This window comes from Castor canadensis, chromosome 2 (assembly GCF_047511655.1).
Source record: "Castor canadensis chromosome 2, mCasCan1.hap1v2, whole genome shotgun sequence".
NCBI classification, from domain to species: Eukaryota; Metazoa; Chordata; class Mammalia; order Rodentia; family Castoridae; genus Castor; species Castor canadensis.
The window spans coordinates 133,817,351-133,841,036 of NC_133387.1; the positions used below are offsets into that span (position 1 = coordinate 133,817,351).

Consider the following 23,686-nt stretch of genomic DNA (forward strand, 5'->3'; position numbering starts at 1 on the left):
ATGATATATTTGATGGTTGTTCTTGCTTGAATATGGCTTCCTGGTAGAACATTAAGTTTTGGTGTTTACTTGTATTTTTCTATCTATGCTCTTAGGTAAAACATTATATAAGATACTTAGATAAAATACGAAGCCAACTTTTCTTACAAGGTTCTGGCATTTGACTAATGTACGTGTGCCCCCAGTATAATCTATACTTCCCTTCTCATTCATTTAACAAATGCTTAACGGGTACCTACTTGGTGCTGTCTTACCCAGCCTTTCTCCCTGTTTTTCACCCTCCAACCTTATAGCCACTTGAACACTGTTGACACTGAAGTTAATGAGTACTTTCTTACTGGATGTGACCCCTGCATATGTTATCATTGTGTTTTTAGAGAACAAAAAAGTTTACAGGCCCAGCTCTAGACAAATGTTTTTCTCCTGACTTGGTGACTTTATCTTTGCAATCCTTCCCTATGAATTGAACATCTGTAATCCTACTTCAAGAAGTAAACACCTTCCGAACCTCACTACACTAAGACTTGCTAGGCACTCACTAGGCTCCTGCTAAATGTTTTAATGACTGACAAAAACCATTTCATTAGATTCTGATTCTTTTTGAATGTTTAGGGAATTGTTTAAAATACTTACCTTCTCTGCTTTGTTTGGTGACCTTGGGTTTGGTTATTGATGAATTCATGTATGCTATCTTTAGAGCTAATGGGAGAACTTTTAAAAATTTCCTAAATGACTTTATCAATATACATTTAGTCTCTCTGCCAGATCAGTAAATCTCCTTTTCAAGGGAAGCAAAATCTGGTGTGATAGGAGGGATGGAATTTAAATTCATCCTGTCTTTTTTATGATTGCACTAAAACTTTCTTGTCTTGTATTTCTAGGAAATACTCTGCTGTGCGTTGGGATGGTTCTTTCCATTATGTCCACACAACTCCCTATGGCAACTATTCTTTCATCTCTGTAGATGCCACCAAAAATCCAGGGCCTAAGAGACCCTATAATTTCTTTGGAATTTTAGATGAGGTATGGTAAAAAAAATCTCACTTCCCTTTGTAGTTTACCTGTATTTATTTTTTTCTTGGATATATGTGGATAATTTTAAAGTATCCTATGCAAACAAATTCTTATTAGAAACACTCAAAAATGTTACTGTGGCTATAATTATGGCTTGAAACTACTGGTTGCTTGAGCCCTATTATTACTGCCCTGTTCTTATCCCAAAATCTGGGAAAGAAACACCTGACATTTTACATTTATTCATTAAACATTTAAGAAATGCGTACTAGGTTCAGGATGCACTTTGCAGGCTGCGGAACATACATTTTGGTGTACTACATGGTATATTGCCAGTTCCCCACAGTTGCCAGTACTAATTGGTGGTCTGTATTTTTTCTAATAAAAGGACAACTACTGAAATAGATGAGTTTCTATCAAGTACTTTTGGCAAGATGAAAACTGTTGCTGGATCACAATTGCCTATAAAGTTACATCTGAGACCCTCTCATTATTTGTTAGTATAACACATGCTAATTCATTATTTAATGAGCATATGGCCCTATGTAAGATACATGTACTGCCTATATGTAAAAACAGAAGTGATAAGATCAAGTCCCTCCTTTCTTACAGTATTGAATCTAGTGGCAGAGTATAAGACCTACAGAAATAACTATAATAAACAGAAGGATTTGTTAAATACCAAAAGAGGCTCTGAGTAATATGAAGGTTCAAAGGAGCTTGAGATCAAGAGAATGGAATTTTCATGCTGGAGATGCGGCTCAAGTAGTGGAGTGCCTGCCTAGCAAGTTTGAAGCTCTGAGTTCAAACCCCCAGTACATAGAGAGAGAGAGAACAAAGTTTTCAAATGTATTGTGTTATTTTAGGCATTTTATTTAATTAAATTATATTTTGTTTCCAAGTTACCAACTATCTTTATTCAAAGTTGATTAACTTCTATTAAATTCTATTATTTAGTGTTTTCAAGGATCAGGTACATGAAAATCGACTGGGTTGTTATAAAATGCAGATTCCTTGGTCTTACCTCAAACACAATTAGAAATACTGAAGCTTGAACCCAAAAATTTATTGCTATAAGAACTTTACAGATAGGATCAATGCATATATAAGTATATGCAAATTTTTATTCATTTTTGGCAGCACTGAGGTTTGAACTCAGGGTCTCATGCTTGCTAGGCAGGCGCTTTTACCACTTGAGCCACTTCATCAGCCCTTCCTTATGATAGGGTTTTCAAGATAGGGTCTTGAGAACCATTTGCCCAGGGCTGGCTTCAAACCTTGATCCTCTTATCTCTACCTCCTGAGTAACTAGGATTACAGGCATGAGCCACTAGCACCCGGCTTGCAAATTATTTTTTAAATCAGTATTATGAGGTATGATTTACATATAATAAAATGTACTTATTTTTAGTGTTTGAAGAGTTTGGCAAATGTTCATACTTGTATAATCATTATAAAGACTGAGAACATTTCCATGATGTAGGTTTCTTGTATAGTCTGTCTTCACTCTCTTTGGAATGAATGGTTAGTTTTCTACTGGTATAAGTGAGTTCTGTTTGTTCGGAAGTTTTATGTAGGTGAGATCATACAGCATTTACTCTTGGATCTGGCCTCTTATATTCAGTATGGTATTTCTGAGATTCATCCATGTGGTTGTGTGCACTAGTAGTTTTTTCTTTCTATTGCAGGACAGCACTACGGATATATTTGTTGATGACTTCTCACGTTTGCCTCTTAGGATTAGAGCTATTACGAACATTTAAGTACAAGTATTTCTGGGGACATATGTACATATTTTAGAAATTCAGTTTCAATGTCCTTTCCATTTTTATTGCAATGTGGTATATTATAGCTGAAAAGATTAGTGTTAACTTCCTTATTTCCCAGTGTCCTTAACTATCAAATGGGGATAATATCTTCCCTACTTATTGCAGAGTTATTTTAGGATCAAATAATTATAATATATATAAAAACAGTTTGAAACTTACAGAGATCATTCAGGTCGTTGACTAGTAAGATTTAGGCCATATATACAATGTAACTATTATTATACAAATTAAGGAGAGTTGTTTAACCGATTGACATTAGATTTTAGCCTGAACCCTAATTAAAGGTTCATCCATGTTTCTTCCATTTTAGAAACAGATGAAGGAGCTCTTATTATTGGCCACGGAAAGCAGTTGGAGCAACCATACAATTTGGTTTGGACACTATACAACATCTACTATCCTTTCTCCATCACCAGGAATCCGGACAATAATGAGGTGAAAACTAATTGTTTTTAGTTCTTTCATGTTGCTGTACCTGTCTTGATTTTCTAAAGAGACTTTCTCATTGGTTTGGCATCACAAATAACCTTTGTTATTCCATTTATTTTTCATTGATTAGTTCAGCTACAGCTTACTTGTGTGGGCACCTCCATACACTTGGTGGATTGATGCCTGTTTTGCATACTCGTCATTTCCAAGGCACTTTGGAACTTGAGGTGGGAGACTGGAAAGATAATAGAAGGTAAGAGAACTACCCCACAAAGTAAGACTTACACATGTAAGTTTTGCTAAAACAAGGATACTTGTCTTATTAACATAACAGGTGGTCCCAGTGAAGGAAAAACTTGTGATATTTCTGGGGGTTTTTGTTCTTGTTTTGGTTTGGTTTTGTTTTTTTGAGACAGGGTCTCACTATGTAGCTTAGACTGGTCACCAACTCACTATATAGCCCAGGCTGGCTTTGAACTCTGTTTTTTTTTTTTTTTTTTTTGTGGTACTAGGGATTGAACTCAGGGCCTACACGAGCCCTTTTTTGTGATGAGTTTTTTCAAGATAGGGTCTTGTGAACTATTTGCCCAGGGTGGCTTCGAACTTCAAGCCTCCTGATCTTTGCCTCCTGAGTAACTAGGATTATAGGCATGAGCCACTGGTGCCCGGCTTGGCCTTGAACTCTTGATTCTCCTGCTTCAGCCTGCCAAGTACTGAGTTTATTGTCATGCAGCACCATGCTTGACTCAGTATTTCTGTTTTTATAAGTAATTATATATGTGGCAATCTTTGTCATTATACAAAATCTTTGTTTTAACAGTGTTATTTATCTTCACTATGTCACATCCATTAGGAAGTAATATTTATTTATTTAGGCAGTATTTGTGTTTGAACTCAGGGCCTGACTGGACCTATGCCTCTAGCCCTTTTTATTTTTAGTTTATTATTCAGATAGGGTCTCCCAGTTTTTCCTGGGCTGGCTTTGGACTGCAGAGGACTGCAGTCCTTTTACCTCCACATCCCCAGTAGCTGAGATTACAGGCATGCCACACCATACCTGGTTTGGTTTGTTGTTGTTGTTGTTTTGGCTGTTTTTAGTCTTGGGATTTGAACTCAGGGCCTTGTGCTTTCTAGGCAAGTGCTCTACCACTTGAGCCATACTCCCAGCCCTTTTTTTGCTTTAGTTATTTTTTAGGTTGGGTCTCACGTTTTTGTCTGGGACTGGCCTCAGGCTGGGATTCCCCTGTCTTCCCAGGAAGTAGTTTTAAACTCTATTGTGCACAGACTTATGAAGGAGTTTGTTAAAAATAAAAATTCCTAGACCTTACCCTAGAACTATTAATCGTGTGGGTCTGGGCTGGTCTATGGCCCATGCTTTGAGAAGCACTAAGACTAAAAATGTCATTTTTCTCCTGAATTTTCTGTGTATCATTCTACTTATTGCCACAAGATGTTACTGATTTAAATTCTTCAGATGAAACAGTTGGTTTTATTAAGGTCTGTCTAATAAAAAACTATTTATGAAACATATATAGTTAAGGGCTGGTGGAATGGCTCAAGCAGTAGCGTTCCTGCCTAACAAGTGTGAGGCCCTGAGTTCAAACTCCAGTACCACCATAAAAATATAGATGTATTTTTTTCTTCTGATTTTTTTTTTGATTAGTGTTTAAGTGACATAGTTTAAGTATAGGTGAATGCCATCTCCAGCCAGGTAGGTGGTACATGCTTGTAATCCCAGTACTCAGAAGGTTGAGGCAAGAGGATTGTGAATTTGTGAGTTGGAGACCAGCCTGGGCTCCATAGCAAGACTCTATCTCAAAAAAAAAGAACCATTTTATTGTTTCATTGTTTAATTATTATTTAAGTTATTCAGAGTCTGCTTCGAAGATATTAGGCACTCAATAAATACTTGTTGAATTTGAATATGTTAACTCTATATACCTATCTTGCTTAATTAAACTGTAGCTTTACATCTTTGAAGATACTCTCATTTTGGTTGGCTTTTCTAGAAACTATGAGCTATGCTTAGCCTTTTTTTTTTACATGACAACTATAATTACATGAACTAAGTCTGTTCGAGACTGTGAGGCTCTGGGTTGGGCTGTGATTGCTGTTGCCAGGCAGCCCTCCTAACTCTTGGCCAATTGCTTTATTTCTCCTAAACAGATAGGCAATTAGAAGTTATGATGCTGACTATGAAACTATTTCCTTTCTTTCCTCCATTGCTTTTCTGTGTTTTAAGCCAAGGGTTTAATCTGGAGTTTACAAAAGGACCTAACCTTTACCTGCTCTTATAGATTTGTAAATTGTATTAGCTATAATAACATAATTTTTTGGTAGTATTGGGAATTGAAGTCAGGGCCTTCTGTTAGCAAGGCAGGTTTTCTACCACTTGAGCCACTCTACCAGCCCTAGAAGAATATTTTCAAACAGTTCATATATTGATAGTATCAGGCTGGACCTTGTTGATGCAAATACCAGAAATATCCGTGGCTTAACACAATAACATTTGTTTTTCATTCCTTTAGTCCAGTATGAGTCAGGGCAACTCCCCTCCATAGGGTGACTCGGTAATTCCAACTTCCTCCATCTTTCTTAGTTTTAACTTCATAAAAAGCCAATTAGTACTTTTGATATAGTACATGATTTCTCTTTATCATATGATTTAAAAAGTAAGGGCACAAAACTAATTATCAATCCATGTTAATAAGCATACAATGAATAAAGATATTTTGTGTAATAATAATATGAAGGAGATGCAAGGAGATGTATATAGGAGCAGAGTGTTTACATAGTATGGAAACAAAGTTGGTATTATTCAAATTAGATTGTTACAATTTTAAAATGCTAATTATAATCTTGAGTAACCACTAAGAGAATAACTAAAAATGAAAGATGGGAATCAAAGTGGTACACTATAAAAAGTCAATCAAATAAAAAAAAAAAGGCAATACTTGAAGAACAAAAATCATGTAAGATACAGAAGACAAATAGCTCAGTGGCAGAAGTAGAGCCAGGTAAGCGGTTGCATACCTATAGTCCCCTGAGGTTGGAGGATTACTTGAGCTCGTATGTTCAAGACTAGCACAAATTAGTGTTGAACAGCATGTTGACCACTGCTGACATAAGCTGAAACTCCTTTGGCCTCCACAGTGGCTATAGGCTGGTACCTCAGAAATTTCTGATGTGGGGCGAGTCAGAAAGAGTGGCTATCTACTCCAGGAATGTGGTTTCAGAAGTTATAGTCTGACAAGATGGGGAGAATGTGGTAGATCAGAGTTCTTCACTTCATGGAAGCCAGGAACAGAGCAAAACCTGACTTTCCCCATCTTACAGTGCCATTATTTCAGCATATCAATTCCAGGGAAGAGAAGTGAGCAGAGAACTCACACCTACTCTTAAGTACTTTGGACCAGAAGTGTGATACTTGTCACTTCTGGTCATAGCCCGGGAGACTGGCAAATGCTGGCGAGCATGTAGAATATTTGTTGAGCATCATTGTGTCTGTCATCATTAATCATTTCTTTTCTCAGTTCTAAAAGAAAGCAGAGAGGCTGGAGACGTAGCTCAGTGGTAGAACATTTTGCCTAGTAGGTTCAAGGCTCTGAGTTTGATTCTCAGCGCCACAAAAAGAAAAAAAAAATAGAAAAAGGAAGGAAGGAAGGAAGAAAATGTAAACTTTGGTTGCTCTTTAATGAACATTTTATATATTTCATTGTATATTTGGAAAATCAAAACTTTAATTTACCTCAGGGCCTCACGCTTGCTAGGCAGGCACTTTACCATTTGAGTCATGCCATGCCTCCAGCCCAACTTTAATTTCTTTGCAATTACAGAAATAAAAATTCTAAAGCACAAGAAATGTTTCTTGTGTTTATATCAAACATTTTAATATTTTATGTAGCATTGTTGATGGAATGAAGAATGTCAGATCTTAGGCTTATGATGAATGTCTTAAGTTCAAAATAGCCTTAAAGTACTATCTAAAAATACAGTGAACTAATTCAGTTACTATTCATTTAAAAATTAAAGAGTACAAGCTATGTACCAGACATTAATGTACAGCACTGTTAAATTTGTTGCCTCAGTCAGAGCCCCGTTGATGTGTCACAACATGAAGGATAAAGCAATAGGGGCGAGGGAAGAAAGAGAAACAGTATTATTTATTCTGTAATTGAATGTATCCTGTAAAAAAAGCTCTAGTTTATATTTTTATGTTTGCTCTTTGTATTATCATCAAGCCCTCTTATAATATGAAGTGATTAAATTATCCCTCTATCTTCTGGTCTCTAGGTACCGGATCTTTGCTTTTGATCATGACCTCTTTAGCTTTGCAGATTTGACTTTTGGCAAGTGGCCTGTGGTTCTTATCACTAATCCTAAATCACTGCTCTATACTTGTGCTAAACATGAACCACTAGAAAGAATCCTTCACTCAACACACATCAGGTATGTTGTAATGTTTCAGAATTGATAACCTAGAAGGTAACAGCCACGCACAGGAAATCAATGTGAGTCAATGCCCTGTATAGCTATCCTTATCTCAACCAGCAAAACCCCTTGTTCCTTCCTATTATTGCTTATACTCTCTCTACAACAAAATTAGAGATAAGGGCAAAATAGTTTCTGCTGGGTATTGAGGGGGGGGAGCGGGAGGGGGTGGAGTGGGTGGTAAGGGAGGGGGTGGGGGCAGGGGGGAGAAATGAACCAAGCCTTGTATGCACATATGAATAAAAAAAAAAATGTTTCAGAATTGACTTATGATTTGATGTTGATGGAGAATAAGTCGTCATTGTGATTACATTACAATATGAAAGCTATGAGATGTCTCCCTTTAGTTTTCTCAATAAGTTAGACAACCTAAAATTATATAAAGATAAATTGCTTGCTATTTCATTCCCATTCAATGAAAATATATAATTATTTTTTGGGTGGTGTTGGCGATTGAACCCAGGACCTCATGCATGCTGAGCAAGTGCTCTACCACTGAGCCATATCCCAGCCCCCCAATTATATAGTTTTTTAAGCTTCTAAAAAATTTTAAATTATTCACAAACCCATAATCCAATATCTGTTATTTTTGTGTTATTTTATTCCAGCCTTTTATTTGCATATTTTTATCTTGTATCTCACATTTATTTGTTTGTTTTTTATTTATTATGTTAGGGATCACACCCAACACTCATCCATGCTGGACAAATGTTCTACCAGTGAACTATACCCTCAGCCCTTGATTTTTTGACCCAGGGTCTTGTTATGTAGTTCAGGCTGGCTTTGAATTCCAGATCCTCCTGCCTCAGCCTCCCAAGTGCTGGGATTACAGATATATACTACCACTGTCATTTTTTTCTTTCAACACAGAGAACATATCACAGTTTATGTAACTGTTTTCTAACTTGTTAGTGGAATTTTAAGTTTTTCTTATTTGAGAATGTACATCTCATGCATGTAGATTCTTTTTCTATTTCTTTAAGGTAGATTTCTATAAGTGGGATTCAAGGTAAAAGAATTTGAATTCTTTTAGGACTGCTGATAAAGATCACCTGATTAATAAAATTATTCTAAAATTATTATTAGTTTTTTTTTTTGTGGGACTGTGGTTTGAACTCAGTGCTTCATGCTTACAGAGCAGGCACTCTATCACTTGAGCCATACCTGCAGTCCATTTTGCTCTGGTTATTTTGGAGATGGGGTCTCGAGAACTATTTGCCAGGGCTGGCCTCAAATGGAGATCCTCCTGATCTCAGCCTCCCAAGTAGCTAGGATTATAGATGATCCACTGGCGCCCTGCATCACTATTCTTTCTCTCTCTCTCTCTCTCTTTTTAATTTATTTAGACAGTGCTAGGATTTGAACTCAGGGCCTCATGCTTACTAGGCAGGTGCTCTACCACTTGAGTCACTCTACCAGCCATATTCTTTTTGACAATGATAAAATATGTCATGTGAACTATTTTTAAGTGTACAGTTCAGTGGCATTAAGTATGTTCACATGGTGTACAACCATGATCACTCTCTCCAGAACTTTTTTCACCTTTTAAAACTAACATTCTGTACTTTTGAATAGTACTTCCTCATTCCCTCTTCTCCCCAGCCCAACAACCACCATTCTACTTTCTAAGTATTGTGAATTTGACTAGTCTAGGTACTCTACAAAAGTGAAACCATAATTTGTCCTTTTCTTTCTGGCTTATTTCATTTAACATAAAGTCTTTAAGAGTTCATCTGTGTTGTAGCATGTGTCAGAATCTCCTTCCTTTTTAAGGCTGAATATTATTCCATTGTATTTATGTACCATATTTTATTTATCCATTTCATCTGTTGGTGGACTTCTTGGGCTGTACCCACCTTTTGGCTATACTAAATAATGCTTCTATGAACATGGTTGTACAGATATCTCCTCAAGTCTCTGCTTTCACAAGTGAAATTGCTGAATTATATGATACTTTTTTTAAATAAATTTTTATCAATTTTTGTACAGGAGGTACATTATGATACAAATTTTTATCATATTTTTGTTGTACAAGGGGTCCATTGTGACATTTATAAGTGCTTATAATATATCATAGTTAAATTTACCCCCTCCATCATTCTCCTTTATCCCCCCTTCCTCCATTCTTAGAATAGTTTCAACATATCTCATTTTTCCATTTTCATACATGAGTATATGATAATTCTATACTTAATTTTTTTCTTTTTGGTAGGACTGGAGTTTAAACTGAGGACTTTTGAATTTACAAAGCAGGCGTTCTGCTGCTTGAGCCACACCTCCAATCTCTTTGCTCTGGTTCTTTTTGGAGATGTGGTCTTGAGAAGTATTTGCCTGGGCTGGTCTTGAACTGCAGTCCTCCCAATCTCAACCTCCTAGGTAGCTAGGATTACAGACATGAGCTACCATGCCTGGTTTTTATGCTTAAGTTTTTTAAGGAGCTGCCCTAGCATTTTTTCATGGTGGCTGCACCATTTTACATTCCCACCATCAGTGTGCCAGCTACCCAATTACTTTAAAAACAGACGCTAATTTATAATGTTACCAAGAAATACGAGTGTCAAATCCACAGCATTCTATTTTTGTTGTTATTGGGGGAGGAGGGTAACTGGGGTTTGAACTCAGAGCTTCACACTTGCAAAGCAGGTGCTCTACTGCTTGAACCACACCTTCAGTCCATTTTGCTCTGATTATTTTGGATATGGCATCTTGAGAACTATTTACCCAGGCTGGCCCCCAACTTTGATCCTCCTGATCTAAGCCTTCCAAATAGCTAGGATTACAGATATGAGCCATTGGTGCTTCAGCTAACACAACATTCTTATCAGTATTGACTATTATACATTTTAAAGTTTTTACTAATTAATCTGAAATAAATGGTACCAATCTGTTTACATTTATTTATTTACTTACTTATTTATGATCAATAATAAAGTGGAATACACTTCTGTCAATCAGGTTTTTTGATTGGAACTAGGCATCAGTTGCATACTATTTGAAAGGGCCTGGTAGTGTACCTCTGGTTGTGATCTTGCTTCTTCTGGGCAGATACATTAGGATCCAGATGAGTAGATTACAGACTTGACATCAGGTTAATGAGGTGCCCATCCTATATTCTCTTTAAGAGAAAACACAGGGTTTCAGTAGTCTCTTCAGAAAGAATTTTGAATCTATCCTCATTAAATTTTTCAAAAGAAACTGATTTTCTTCCCTAAAAAGCTAAAGAATAGTTTATAATTTCCTACCAACTCAGGTTTCTTGAATTGTATGGCGGTCCCTACAGTTGTACAATGTGGTGATTCTTTCTGTAATTATATATTTTCAGGTTATAATAGAATTATTCTCCTTTATAAAAACAATGACAAATATCTGAAACTATGTATTTTTGTATATGCTCTCATTTTAGAGTCTTGGCCTTTTCCCTATCCTCTATTACTTCTGTCACTGTTAAGATTGATGGAGTTAACTTAGGACAGGCTGTTCATTTGTCTGGTCCTATTTTCATACTGAAGTGGAATCCCAGAAACTACAGTAATGAGACACATAATATAGAAGTAATAGTCCAGGTAAGTTAGTAATTTTCAGTTTGCTATTAAAATGATTAGGCTGTTGCCACAATGAACTATGATTTGGGATTTTTTAAGTCAATTTGTAAAGAAACTAAGTTTAATAAACAGTAAGAAAATTGAATACACTATATTTAGTATATTCTGAAGATGGGCACTAAGGAGTAATTCTATTAGATTAAAAACTGGGCAGAAGATAGAAGTGTCTCTACTGGCCATGTCTCTCCCTCACACACACTCTTCTTAGCCCCAGGAATCATGTTCTTTTTAAAATTCCAACTTTGGCCACAGTCTTTTAATAAGGGGGCAAATTCCCCAAAATACCTCAGGACAATAGCATAGGTCAAAAATCATGTATTTATACGTCCATGGCTTTAATTACTGTCTCTAAGTGGAGGACAGCTGTGTCACTATTTGAAAGCTCCTAGGACACAGAAATTTCAAGGCTTCAAAGGAACTTTTTTGCAGGGGAGAATGCATTGATAGCATATGTAGTAAAAGTGTGCTTGTCCTTGTTCTGGTTGTTTGGAGCATTTAATTCATTAGCACCTGCCAGAGTAGAAGTGATAACAGTTACCAAAATAGAGCACTTTCTTCAAATTCTTCAGGGGATAAGTTTTCTTTGGAAACTGAAACTTTGATCCTATAGCATTTCCTGTATTCTGGATTTTTGCTGTTTAAATCCATGTGGTATTATTTAACATCCTCCTCTGCCCACCCCCAACAATTTCTATAACTAGCAATTAGATTTAGAGGTGTGATTAGATTTGAGTTTTTGGTTTTTGGAAAGAATGCTTTTTGGATGTTTAATGATTTTATCTAGATGCACTGATCATGTATTCAGGTGTTGGAAGCCTTTACCTATTAGGGTGCTGGCAAATATTCATCAACCAATTTGGGATGGGCTATGGAGGTGGAGGAAGGAGAGGCTCTTGGTTTGTGCCAATTTCCATGGCACAAATCTTTTTACCATGCCTGGTTTTAAGCCACAGTGAACTATGATGCTAAGCAGCTGCAAACACAATCTAAGCAGCCTGCAAAGTTCCTGGACATTTATCAGTTGGACCTTGTGAGCCAGTAGAGCCAACTCCAGCACGCTCCATCAGCTTTTTATGAAGGGTTTCTAGCAGCCATTGACGATCTTTGCCTAGATTCATTTTTCATTGGTTATAAAATGGTAAATATTCAAATTCTCTCTCCTTATTAAGGAAGTAGTAATTAGAATACTCCTATAAAGAAAAATTTCCCTCATTTATTTACTATTGAGATAACAGAGTTCAGAAAAGAAATGCAAAAAAAAATTTTTTTTTTTGGTGGGACTGGTGTTTGAACTCAGGACTTCGCACTTACAAAGCAGGCACTCTGCCACCTGAGCCACACCTCCAGTCCATTTTGCTCTGGTTATCTTGGAGATGGGGGTCTCATGAACTATGCCTAAGCTAGCCTGGAATCTTGATCCTTCTGATCTCAGCCTCCCAAGTAGCTAGGATTATAGAAATGAGCCATCGGCTACCGGCATAGGCAAATTCTTGATTTTTCCCCCATTCCCTTTTCTAAACCAGTTTTCAGAATAATGAGTTGATTCATTAGGATCTGCCAAAGATGATGAATGAGTCCTTCCTTTACTTCTAGTATCATTATGAATTTAAAGATTAAGTATATATATATATATATATATATATATATATATATATATATATATATATATATATATGTTTCCATCTGTTTCATTTGTTCTTTTTGATGCTCAAATTGTTCCATCTTTGGCTAGTGGGAGCTTCTTCATATTGAGTACTAAGTCCTTTGACACAATCCCAGTACTCTTTATTAATTTTCTTTTTATTTTTTTGGTGCTATTAAGGTTTGATTCAGTGCCTTTCACTCTGAGCCATATCCCCATCCTTTTTTGCTTGTTATTTTTTTAGACAGTCTCATGTTTTTCCCAAGGCTGGCCTTGGACCTTGATCCTCCTACACATTCCTCCCACATAGCTGGGATTATAGGCATGTACCACCATCTTCATCTTTTTTTTTTTTTCACCATCTTCATCTTTTGGTTGGCAATAGCCTCAAACTGCAATCCTCCTGATCTCTACCTCTTGAGTAGCTGGGATTATAGGTTACACCATCACACCCAACCCTTTGTATTAGTTTTCTTAGTTATTGGTATGATAAAATATTCCAACATCTTCTTGTGCATTTATTATTCAAGAACAGGAATCAGCCATTTCTCTAAGAAGAAACCTAGTAAGAACTGCTTTTTTGAGATCACAAACTGGACACTAGCCCCACTACTCATTGCTATTGGGTTTGTTATTATTTCTAGACCTTTTCAGCAAACAGAGGGAAATGAAGATGTTCTTTCAGGGTATGGTGATATTTTTAAATTTAGAATTATAGGGTTTAAGAGAAGTGCCATCAAAAGTACTTACAACTACTCAGGAGGCAGAGATCAAGAGGTTTGCAGTTTGAAGCCAGCCTAGGCAAATAGTTTGCAAGACCTTATCTTTTTTTTTTTTTATTATTCATATGTGCATACAATGCTTGGGTCATTTCTCCCCCCTGCCCCCACCCCCTCCCTTACCACCCACTCCATCCCCTCCCTCTCCCCTACACCCCCTCGATACCCGGAAGAAACTATTTTGCTCTTATCTCTAATTTTGTTGAAGAGAGTATAAGCAATAATAGGAGGGAACAAAGGTTTTTGCTAGTGGAGTTGACTCACATTAATTTCCTGTGTGTGTGTGTTACCTTCTAGGTTAATTCTTTTTGATCTAACCTTTTCTCTAGTACCTGGTCCCCTTCTCCTATTGGCCTCAGTTGCTTTAAAGTATCTGCTTTAGTTTCTCTGCATTGAGGGCATCAAATGCTAGCTAATTTTTTAGGTGTCTTACCTATCCTCACCCCTCCCTTGTGTGCTCTTGCTTTTATCTTGTGATCAAAGTCCAATCCCCTTGCTGTGTTTGCCCTTGATCTAATGTCCACATATGAGGGAGAACATACTGTTTTTGGTCTTTTGGGCCAGGCTAACCTCACTCAGAATGATGTTCTCCAATTCCATCCATTTACTAGCGAATGATAACATTTCATTCTTCTTCATGGCTGCATAAAATTCCATTGTGTATAGATACCACATTTCTTAATCCATTCGTCAGTAGTGGGGCATCTTGGCTGTTTCCATAACTTGGCTATTGTGAATAGTGCTGCAATAAACATGGGTGTACAGGTACCTTTGGAGTAACCTGTGTCACAGTCTTTTGGGTATATCCCCAAGAGTGGTATTGCTGGATCAAATGGTAGATCAATGTCTAGCTTTTTAAGTAGCCTCCAAATTTTTTTCCAGAGTGGTTGTACTAGTTTACATTCCCACCAGCAGTGTAAGAGGGTTCCTTTTTCCCCCACATCCTCACCAACACCTGTTGGTGGTGGTGTTGCCAATGATGGCTATTCTAACAGGGGTGAGGTGGAATCTTAGTGTGGTTTTAATTTGCATTTCCTTTATTGCTAGAGATGGTGAGCATTTTTTCATGTGTTTTTTGGCCATTTGAATTTCTTCTTTTGAGAAAGTTCTGTTTAGTTCACTTGCCCATTTCTTTATTGGTTTATTAATTTTGGGAGAATTTAGTTTTTTAAGTTCCCTATATATTCTGGTTATCAGTCCTTTGTCTGATGTGTAGCTGGCAAATATTTTCTCCCACTCTGTGGGTGGTCTCTTCAGTTTAGAGACCATTTATTTTGATGAGCAGAAGCTTTTTGGTTTTATGAAGTCCCATTTATCTATGCTATCTCTTAGTTGCTGTGCTGCTAGGGTTCTGTTGAGAAAGTTCTTACCTATACCTACTAACTCCAGAGTATTTCCTACTCTTTCCTGTATCAGCTTTAGAGTTTGTGGTCTGATATTAAGATCCTTGATTCATTTTGAGTTAATAATTGGTATAGGGTGATATACATGGATCTAGTTTCAGTTTTTTGCAGACTACTAACCAGTTTTCCCAGCAGTTTTTGTTGAAGAGGCTGCTTTTTCTCCATCGTATATTTTTAGCGCCTTTGTCAAAGACAGGTTGGTTATAGTTGTGTGGCTTCATATCTGGGTCCTCTACTCTGTTCCACTGGTCTTCATGTCTGTTTTTGTGCCAGTACCATGCTGATTTTATTGTTATTGCTTTGTAATATAGTTTGAAGTCAGGTGTCGTGATACCTCCAGCATTGTTCTTTTGACTGAGTATTGCCTTGGCTATTCGTGGCCTCTTGTGTTTCCATATAAATTTAACGGTAGATTTTTCGATCTCTTTAATGAATGTCATTGGAATTTTGATGGGAATTGCATTAAACATGTACATTACTTTTGGAGTATAGACATTTTTACCATGTTGATTCTACCAATCCATGAGCATGGGAGATCTCTCCACTTTCTATAGTCTTCCTCAATCTCGCAAGACCTTATCTTGAACGTACCCAACACAAAAAGGGCTGGTGGAGTGGCTCAAGTGGTAGAGCACCTACCTACCAAGTATGAAGACCTGAGTTCAAACGTCAGTATAGCCAAAAAAAAAAAAGTACTTACAAGGAAAACCTAAGTGAAAAAAGTAGTTAGTAGTTAATTTACAGATAACTGATAAAAGTATTAGAAATTTACTCTTGTAAGTAATGTGTGTAATTAGACATTATACATACATAAATGTGCATGTGATTATTTCTCCGCTGTTTACACTAGGATTCTGCTGGAAGAAGTAAGAAGGTTCACCACATATTTTCTGTTCAAGAGAACATTCATCTCACATTTGATCCCCTGGCATCATTTATTCTCCTTACTGACCACTACATTGTGGTAAGTGAGTTCAGTTAAGTAATATATGTGTTTTTACTGAATTTGATAAATGCAAAATTCTAAATAATATAGTCATCAAGAAAGCCAAACCTTATAAATTAAGTTTAGTTATTTTAGAAGAATAAAATGCTTTCAAGTTGATTTGAATTAGAATAAGCAGAGGCAGGGCCATATAAGTCGTCTGGGCCTGGTTCTAACCAATGTCATAAAACCACGATAACTAAGGATGCTAGTCACTAATACTTCCCAGTTTTAAGTTGTTTCCAATTTTTCCTCTAATATGTGAATAATGCTTTTAACTAAACTTTTGCATATGTTGTTAATGTAGTATCTTGGGATAAACTCCTACAAGTTGCTAGAACAAAGGGTGACACTATTTCATATACTTTCCTTCATTATTATAATGACACTTTTTTTTTTTTTTTTTTTTTGCACCGCTGGGGTTTGAATTCAGTGCATACACCTTGAGCTATCCTACCAGCCCTTTTTTGTGATGGGTTTTTTCAAGATAGGGTCTCGTGAACTACTTGCCCCGGGCTGGCTTTGAACCTCGATCCTCCCTGCCTCCTGAGTAGCTAGGTTTACAGGCATGAGCCACTGGTTCCTGGTCAAGTTATTTACTGTATTACATTCATTAGTTTTTTTTCCTATCCTTCTCATTAAAATATAAGCCTCATGAGGACAGGGATCTTTGTTTGGTATGCCCAGTATATAGTAGGCCCTATTAAATCTTTTCTTGAAAGAGTTTTCTTAGTTTTTAGTGTACACTATTAAACTGTCTTCAGAGAAACTGGTAATTATATTCTTCTGCCCTAAAATCCTATTTCTCCTTGATGTTAACTTAAAATATAAAAAAGACATATTGTAAAGAAAATTTAAACCTCCTAAAGATAGCTTTAGGGTATATTATAACAGACTTGAAATGTGAAATCATTGTTTTAATTTACTTTTACTACTTGTATGATTGAGCTTTTTAAAAATAATGGAGCCAGGAGTAGTGGTACATGCCTGTAATCCTAGCTATGGAGGAGGCAGAGGCAGGGAGGATCTTGAATTCAAGACTGGTCCAAGCAAAGTTAGCAAGACCCTATCTCAAAAACAAAATTAAAAAAATATTTCCAGCTGGGTGCTCATGCCTATAATCCTAGCTAGTTGAGATTGTGAGGATCAAGGCTTGAGTCCAGCCTGGGCAAACAGTTCAAGAGACCCTATCTCAAAACTACCCAACACAAAAAAGGGCTGGCAGAGTGGATCAAGTGGTAGAGCACCTGCTTTGTAAACGTGAGGCTCTGAGTTCAAATCCCAGTACCACTAAAATCAAACAAACAAAAAAAACATGGCTCAAGTGGTAAGCACACTAACAAGTATGTATTAGTCACCTGGGAAAATTATTTTTACAGATTCTGATTCAGTAGGGGTCAGATGGGGTCTGTGATTCTGCATTCCTGACAGGCTCAAGGTTATTCTATTCTTGTGATGGTCTGGGAGCCATACTTTGAGAAACAAGTCCCTAGATCTTCTGTGAGGTTTTCTCCAAGTGAATTACTTCTTGATGGAGAAAGCAGAAAAATGAAGTCTCTACTCAGTTATCCTGCAGTGTACTGCGTAGTGTTTTTTTTCCTCAAAAATAACTTTAAATACAACAAAACAAATTATCTTTCTCATACAATTTAAGTGGAATACTGTAATCATTTAATATAATTGTATAAAACAACTTAGTCAAATACTGATCTAAATAAATCCACAAAAAGAAATGATGAAGCAATTTATAATTTTCTTTATCAGTGGATCAGATGTTTGATTTTCTTTGACCATGTATTTCTCTTATAGAGTCATTTTTTTGTTAATGGTGCTAAAAAACAAAACCCATCTGTTTCTCTTTATATGTACACAATACTTCTAATAACAAATATGTGGGTTCTTCTAAGCCAAAAAATTCTCTAGGTATCAGGGAACACTGACTAGGTGTTCTATAATTTAACTCAGTTCTGACACTAACTGTCAGGAATTAGTACAGACCCCATAGGTTAAAGGGTGCAATGCTACACTCTCACAACCCTGCTTCAGACATCAATCATGAGTCCAGGATGTCACCTGTGCTTCTATTGAAGCAGCTGTAGATCAGACATTTCCAAGTCTTCCTTCCTCAGATTCAATAATGCGCTAGAACAACTCACAGAACTCAGGAAAACAGTTTACTTACTAGATTACTTGTCTATTATAGAATACAATCAGCATCAGTCAGAAGGAAGGCCAGGGCACAAGGTACGGTGGTCAGGCATGAGCTTCCATGCCCTCCTCAGGCACACGCCACTCACCCTGCACCTCCAAGTACTCACCCCCCTGGAAGATGTCTGAACCCCTTCAGTTAGGGTTTCTAATGAAGGTTTCATTATGTAGGCATGGCTGATTAAAGCACTGGCCATGAGTGATGAATTCAACCTCCTTCCCTAACAGGCAAGTTGGTGTGAGGCTAAAAGGTCCAATCCTCAGCACATGGTTTGTCTCCTTACCAACTAGCCCCCATCCTTAACGGCTTTCCCAAAGTCACTTTATTAACATGGAAGAGGCTTGTTATAATCCCAGAAGACACTCCTTTCACTTCTTACTCCAGAGGTGTTTCAGGAACTGTGGACAAAATACATCTGTCATAATAATGATCTATTATTTTCTGTTACCACTTAGAAAATTACACAGGTTTTAGGAGCTATGGCCAGGAACTGAGGATGAAGACCAAAATGTGTATTTCTAATTATATCACAGTATCACAGATGCCATTTCCATTTGGTTATGAGGCCAGTTTACAAACTTCCCCAGAGTGGTGCCATGCGTCTACTACATTAACATCTCTCTCTGCAGGCCCGAGTCTTCTTTGTGCTGATTGTACTGATCCAGCTCACCACTCTCATCACTTTTAGGTATCTGGCATACCCAGAACTAAAAGGTTAGTCAAGGCTCCTTTTATTCTTGGAAAACTTTATTTAAAGTACTACACACTGTCCTCATTATAACCACACAATAAATAATGATATCGTGCATTGTCTTTGCATGAGCTCTGTGAGGTTTGATCCTCAAACTACATCTCTTCTTCCATAATCTTGAAGAAAAACATTCAAAAAAAATTTTTTTTTGCTGCTACATGGAAGTAAAGTGAGACTCAATCAAAATGGGGGAAAAAACTACAATATAGCTCAAAATGACCCAAGTTGGTTTTTTATTTTTGGCAGTACTGGGTTTGAACTTAGGGCTTCACACTTGTGAAGCAGGCACTCTGGCACTAGAGCCACACCTCCAGCCCTTTTTGCTCTGGCTATTTTAGAGATAGAGTTTCATTTTTTGCACAAGCTGTCCTGGACCACGATCCTACTATTTAGGTTTCCTGCCATCAGGAACTGAGATCCTTCCAGTGTCAGCCTCTTGTGTAGCTTAGATGACAAGTGTGTGCCATCACGTCCAACTATTGGTTGAGATGGGGTCTTGCGAACTATTTACCAGAGCTGGCCTTGAACCGTGATCTTCCCCATCTAACTGCCTGAGCTGAGCTGCCAGTGCCCAGTTCCAGGTTTTAATATAAGTAGCTAGTTAATGTAATTTTTATATTTGAAATACTTTTAAATTTAAAAAATACCCTATTAGTTCCAAAGTTAAAGATAAGGCACTATTAAAACTTGATAAAACTTAAGTGGTATATACTTCTGAATTACATGCACAGAGCAGGCTATAAAAAGTTGTAAAGGTGACTTTGCCTGGGGCCCTGACAGATGTCTGTCCTTGTATGTGTCCCCTAACTATATTTGCTAAATTCCTGAGTTACCTAGAAGATATCGGCAAAATAGTAATGGCTAATGAGGGTCAATTGATAATTATTAATATGCAACCCCTTTTAGAGGAATGTGAATTTCTTTCCTTCCTTCCTCCCTCCCTCCCTCCCTCTCTTCTTCCTTCTTTTCTTTCTTTCCCTCCTTCCTTCTCTTTCTTTTTCTTATTTTGAGACAGGGTCTCACCCTATAGATAAGACTGACCTCAAACTCACAATCTTCCTGCCTCCTGAGTGCTGACTACAGGCATTTACCACCATGCCCAGCAGTGAATTTCCAAATACGGGCAGTAAGTAGAGAGAACCCTAAGTCTTAACCAGATTCCTTCTCACTCTTCTTAACCATTTCCTCACTGTTAGAAGCCTGTGACTCAGGGAAATATTTTCCTAATGTCACAATCATGCCTCACTTTAGACTTCTTAGGATGATTACCAGCCACCCTAAATGACATATATGCAAACATCTGGTTGATGTTTTGTCCACAGGAGGTGCTCTATAACATGGGTGAAATCTATTGAATTTCACCCCAGTTAAAGAATTCATAATAAGGATTTGGCATGTCAGCTGGGCATGGTAGCATGTACCTAAAATCCTAGCACTACGTAGGCAGAGACAGGATGATTGTGAGGTCCAGGCCAGCCTTGGCTATGTGGTAAGACTCTTACCTTAAAACACCCAAAAAACAAAAAATAAAAATTTTTTTGGCATGCCACCTCAGTAGCTGCTAAAATTCTTTTGCCAAATTTTATGAGTGTGGGTTATTTCCTGCTAGATAGTATCCTGTCAATAAACCTAGGCTGATACCACTGGGTAGCCATGCTTTGAATGATCTTTTGGTTCAGGAAACTTCCACAGGTATATTTATACAAAAGAGTAATACATTTTCCCCTCATTTTTTTAGTAAAACTATTTACAAATATATAAATGCACTAATATTGACTATTAGCAATAGCTAGAGAGTCATAAACATGTAGGTACAACTAGGAGGTGTGGCTCAAGCGGTAGAGTGTCTGATTGGCAAGTGTGAAGCCATGAGTTCAAACTCCAGTCCCCCAACCCCAGCAAAAAAATGAATATAGGTACAACTAAATAACCTTTCTCACCTGTTTTCAGTCATTTCACCATTCACTGCTTAATCTAACTTTGATTCTATCAGTTGCCTGCTTACACTGAGGCTAGTAAGAGGGCAAAGAGTTACAGTCCTTTTATCCTCCCAAATTCTTGATTTTCTTGAAAACGTCTCTCTTTTCATTCCCTGTACTTTATCACAATGATCCCCAAATCTGGCACTACATTAAAATCACCTAAGGACATTTTCTAAAAATACAGATTTCTCAGCCCTATCTCATTCTCACTGAATTGAAGTATCTGAGGGAAGGATCTGGGAATCTCTGTTTTTAAGTGTTCCCCAGATGTTTCTGAAAAGCAGCCAGGTTTAGAAATCACTACATTTCATTCACAGCCTTTTTATAGGTATTGACAGGGCTTCCCTGTTAGCTTCTATGTCTTCTTTTATCTTTTGGTCCAAATTTCTTCCTTTTTTTTTTTTTTGTGTGTGTATGTATGTGTGTGTGTACTGGGATTTGGAACTCAGGGCTTTGTGCTCACTGGGCAGGTGCTCTACCACTTGAGTCACTCCACCAACTCAGCTTCCATGTCTTTTGAGGATTAAGCTTGCATTACCTATTTTAAAGTAACATTAAATTTACATGTCAATACTTTTTTCCTGGCTGATTTCCTTAATAATTGCAACACATAACTCCACTACTACGTTATTTGACTTAAAAGTAGTATGACTCCTTTAAGATACAAAGAATCTAGTTTCTAAGAATATTTAAACATAATTATTACAAAAACTTTTTGTTTGTTTGGTTTTGGTGGTAGTAGGGCTTAGGCTCAGTGCTTTGGACTCCACCACTTGAGCCACATCCTCTTTTCTATTCTTTTTTTTTTTTTTTTTTTTTTTTTGAGTAAAGTGGCAGAGTTTATTGAAATAGAAAAGAGGCAAAGAGTAGAGCTCTTTGAGCTGGGAGGGGTCCCAAGAGAGGGTTCCCCATACCCTCAGTTTAAAAATAAAGCTACATATTAGTTTTCTAGTGCTGAAATAACAAAATACTTTAAGCTGGTTGGCTCAAACAACAAAAAAAATGTTTTTATACAGTTCTGGAGCCTACAAGTCCAAGGTTAAGGTTTTGTTTATTTTTTGGTAGTACTGGGATTTGAACTCAGGGCCTATACCTTGAGCCACTCCACCAGCCATTTTTTGTGATGGGTTTTTTTTTGAGATAGGGTTTCGTGAACTATTTGCCCAGCTGGCTTTGAACCTTGATCCTCCTGATCTCTGCCTCCTAAGTAGTTAGGATTACAGGCATGAGCCACCAGCGCCCAGCAGAACTTGGTTTTTAAAAGCACCTTGTACTACCTAAGCTATTCTCTTTCTTTTTCACCTCTGGCTTTGAACCTTGATCCTCCTGATCTCTGCCTCCTAAGTAGTTAGGATTACAGGCATGAGCCACCAGCGCCCAGCAGAACTTGGTTTTTAAAAGCACCTTGTACTACCTAAGCTATTCTCTTTCTTTTTCACCTCTGATCACAGCTCATGCCCCAGTTTCTAGGTTCTCCTTAAAGCCTCTGAGTAAATGAAATCTGTTTTCCTAAACTTTGAAGTACATATCTCATATATTCTTTCTCCTGTATGGACTATATACTTACAATGCAACTAAAATTCTTTATTAGGTTACAAGCCATGTGAGGGAAAATGACACTTAATTACACATTTTAAAATTAATGGGTAAATTAATAGACTTAACTTCCTTTTTTTTTCTTCTGGCAGCACTGGGGTTTGAACTCAGGGCCTCACACTTGCTAGGCAGGTGCTCCACCACTTGAGCCACTCCACCAGCAAGGTTTTGTTTCTTTTGAGGTCTTTCTCCTTGGCTTCCAGATGGCTACCTTCTCACTGTTAAACCCTTTCTTTGAACTTTCTACCATCCATATTTCTAAGTACATTGGCTCCCCAGGATTCTGAATTTTAAAGTAGTGTCATCTCTCTAGTTACTATTTAACAAAAAACTTGCTGGATATATAGTAGATAGCCCATGGAAGCGTTCTAGAAAATATTATGAATAAATAGAACTTTGTATGTGTTCACTGGATTTTTTTTTAATTTATCCTATTTAGAACCTCCAGGATTTATAAATCTGACTTCATTTTCCCTCCATGTCTTGAGCAAAATAAACATTTTCTACTATTTTGTATTGTTGCTGACCCTGTATACAGTGCTGGGTAAGTAAATCAATACACTGGAGAATGTATAATTCTTCCAAAGAATATACTGAGAATTTTGACAATAAAATAATTTAAATTCTTAAGAGTATAACAGATGGAACATGAGTCCTACATAAATTATTCCCTGGGACATGTATTTGGGAAATAAAGCTCTTTCCTAATGTTTAAAAGACACTTGTCAACACTAAGTTACCTGTTAAGAGTGCTAAGAAGACTATTAAAGAATTAGTATTTGTATAGAAACATAATAAGATGAAAGACTAACTTAAAGCTTTATCTTTTATTTTGTCACTTTTTTATTACCTTTATCAGAAGTCATGGTTCTCTTCTGTGTTTATTATCTCTTTCCTTATTAGAATATCCATTGGCAGCTTATCTGTCTTGTTCATCTCTGTGCCCAGCACCAAACACAATGCTTAGTACATAG

At 37.1% G+C, this 23,686-nt stretch overlaps 1 protein-coding gene across 11 annotated transcripts in view; it reads left to right on the forward strand.

The window, feature by feature from the left end:
* The window catches only part of Tmem62 (transmembrane protein 62), a 44,235-nt gene that overhangs the window by 7,133 nt on the left and 13,416 nt on the right, over positions 1–23,686 (forward strand). For 7 of the 11 annotated variants that reach the window (XM_074065787.1, XM_074065782.1, XM_074065783.1 and 4 more), the window contains 8 exons: positions 882–1,023; positions 3,154–3,278; positions 3,403–3,525; positions 7,566–7,721; positions 11,167–11,326; positions 16,040–16,153; positions 19,013–19,097; positions 23,152–23,256. In XM_074065787.1, the coding sequence (XP_073921888.1) occupies positions 3,160–3,278; positions 3,403–3,525; positions 7,566–7,721; positions 11,167–11,326; positions 16,040–16,153; positions 19,013–19,097; positions 23,152–23,256 (862 nt within the window). In that variant the 5' untranslated portion in view covers positions 882–1,023; positions 3,154–3,159. Of the gene's footprint in view, positions 1–881; positions 1,024–3,153; positions 3,279–3,402; positions 3,526–7,565; positions 7,722–11,166; positions 11,327–16,039; positions 16,154–19,012; positions 19,098–23,151; positions 23,257–23,686 lie in introns of those variants that run through there. The other 4 variants (XR_012445433.1, XR_012445432.1, XM_074065789.1 and 1 more) reach the window with 4 other exon arrangements.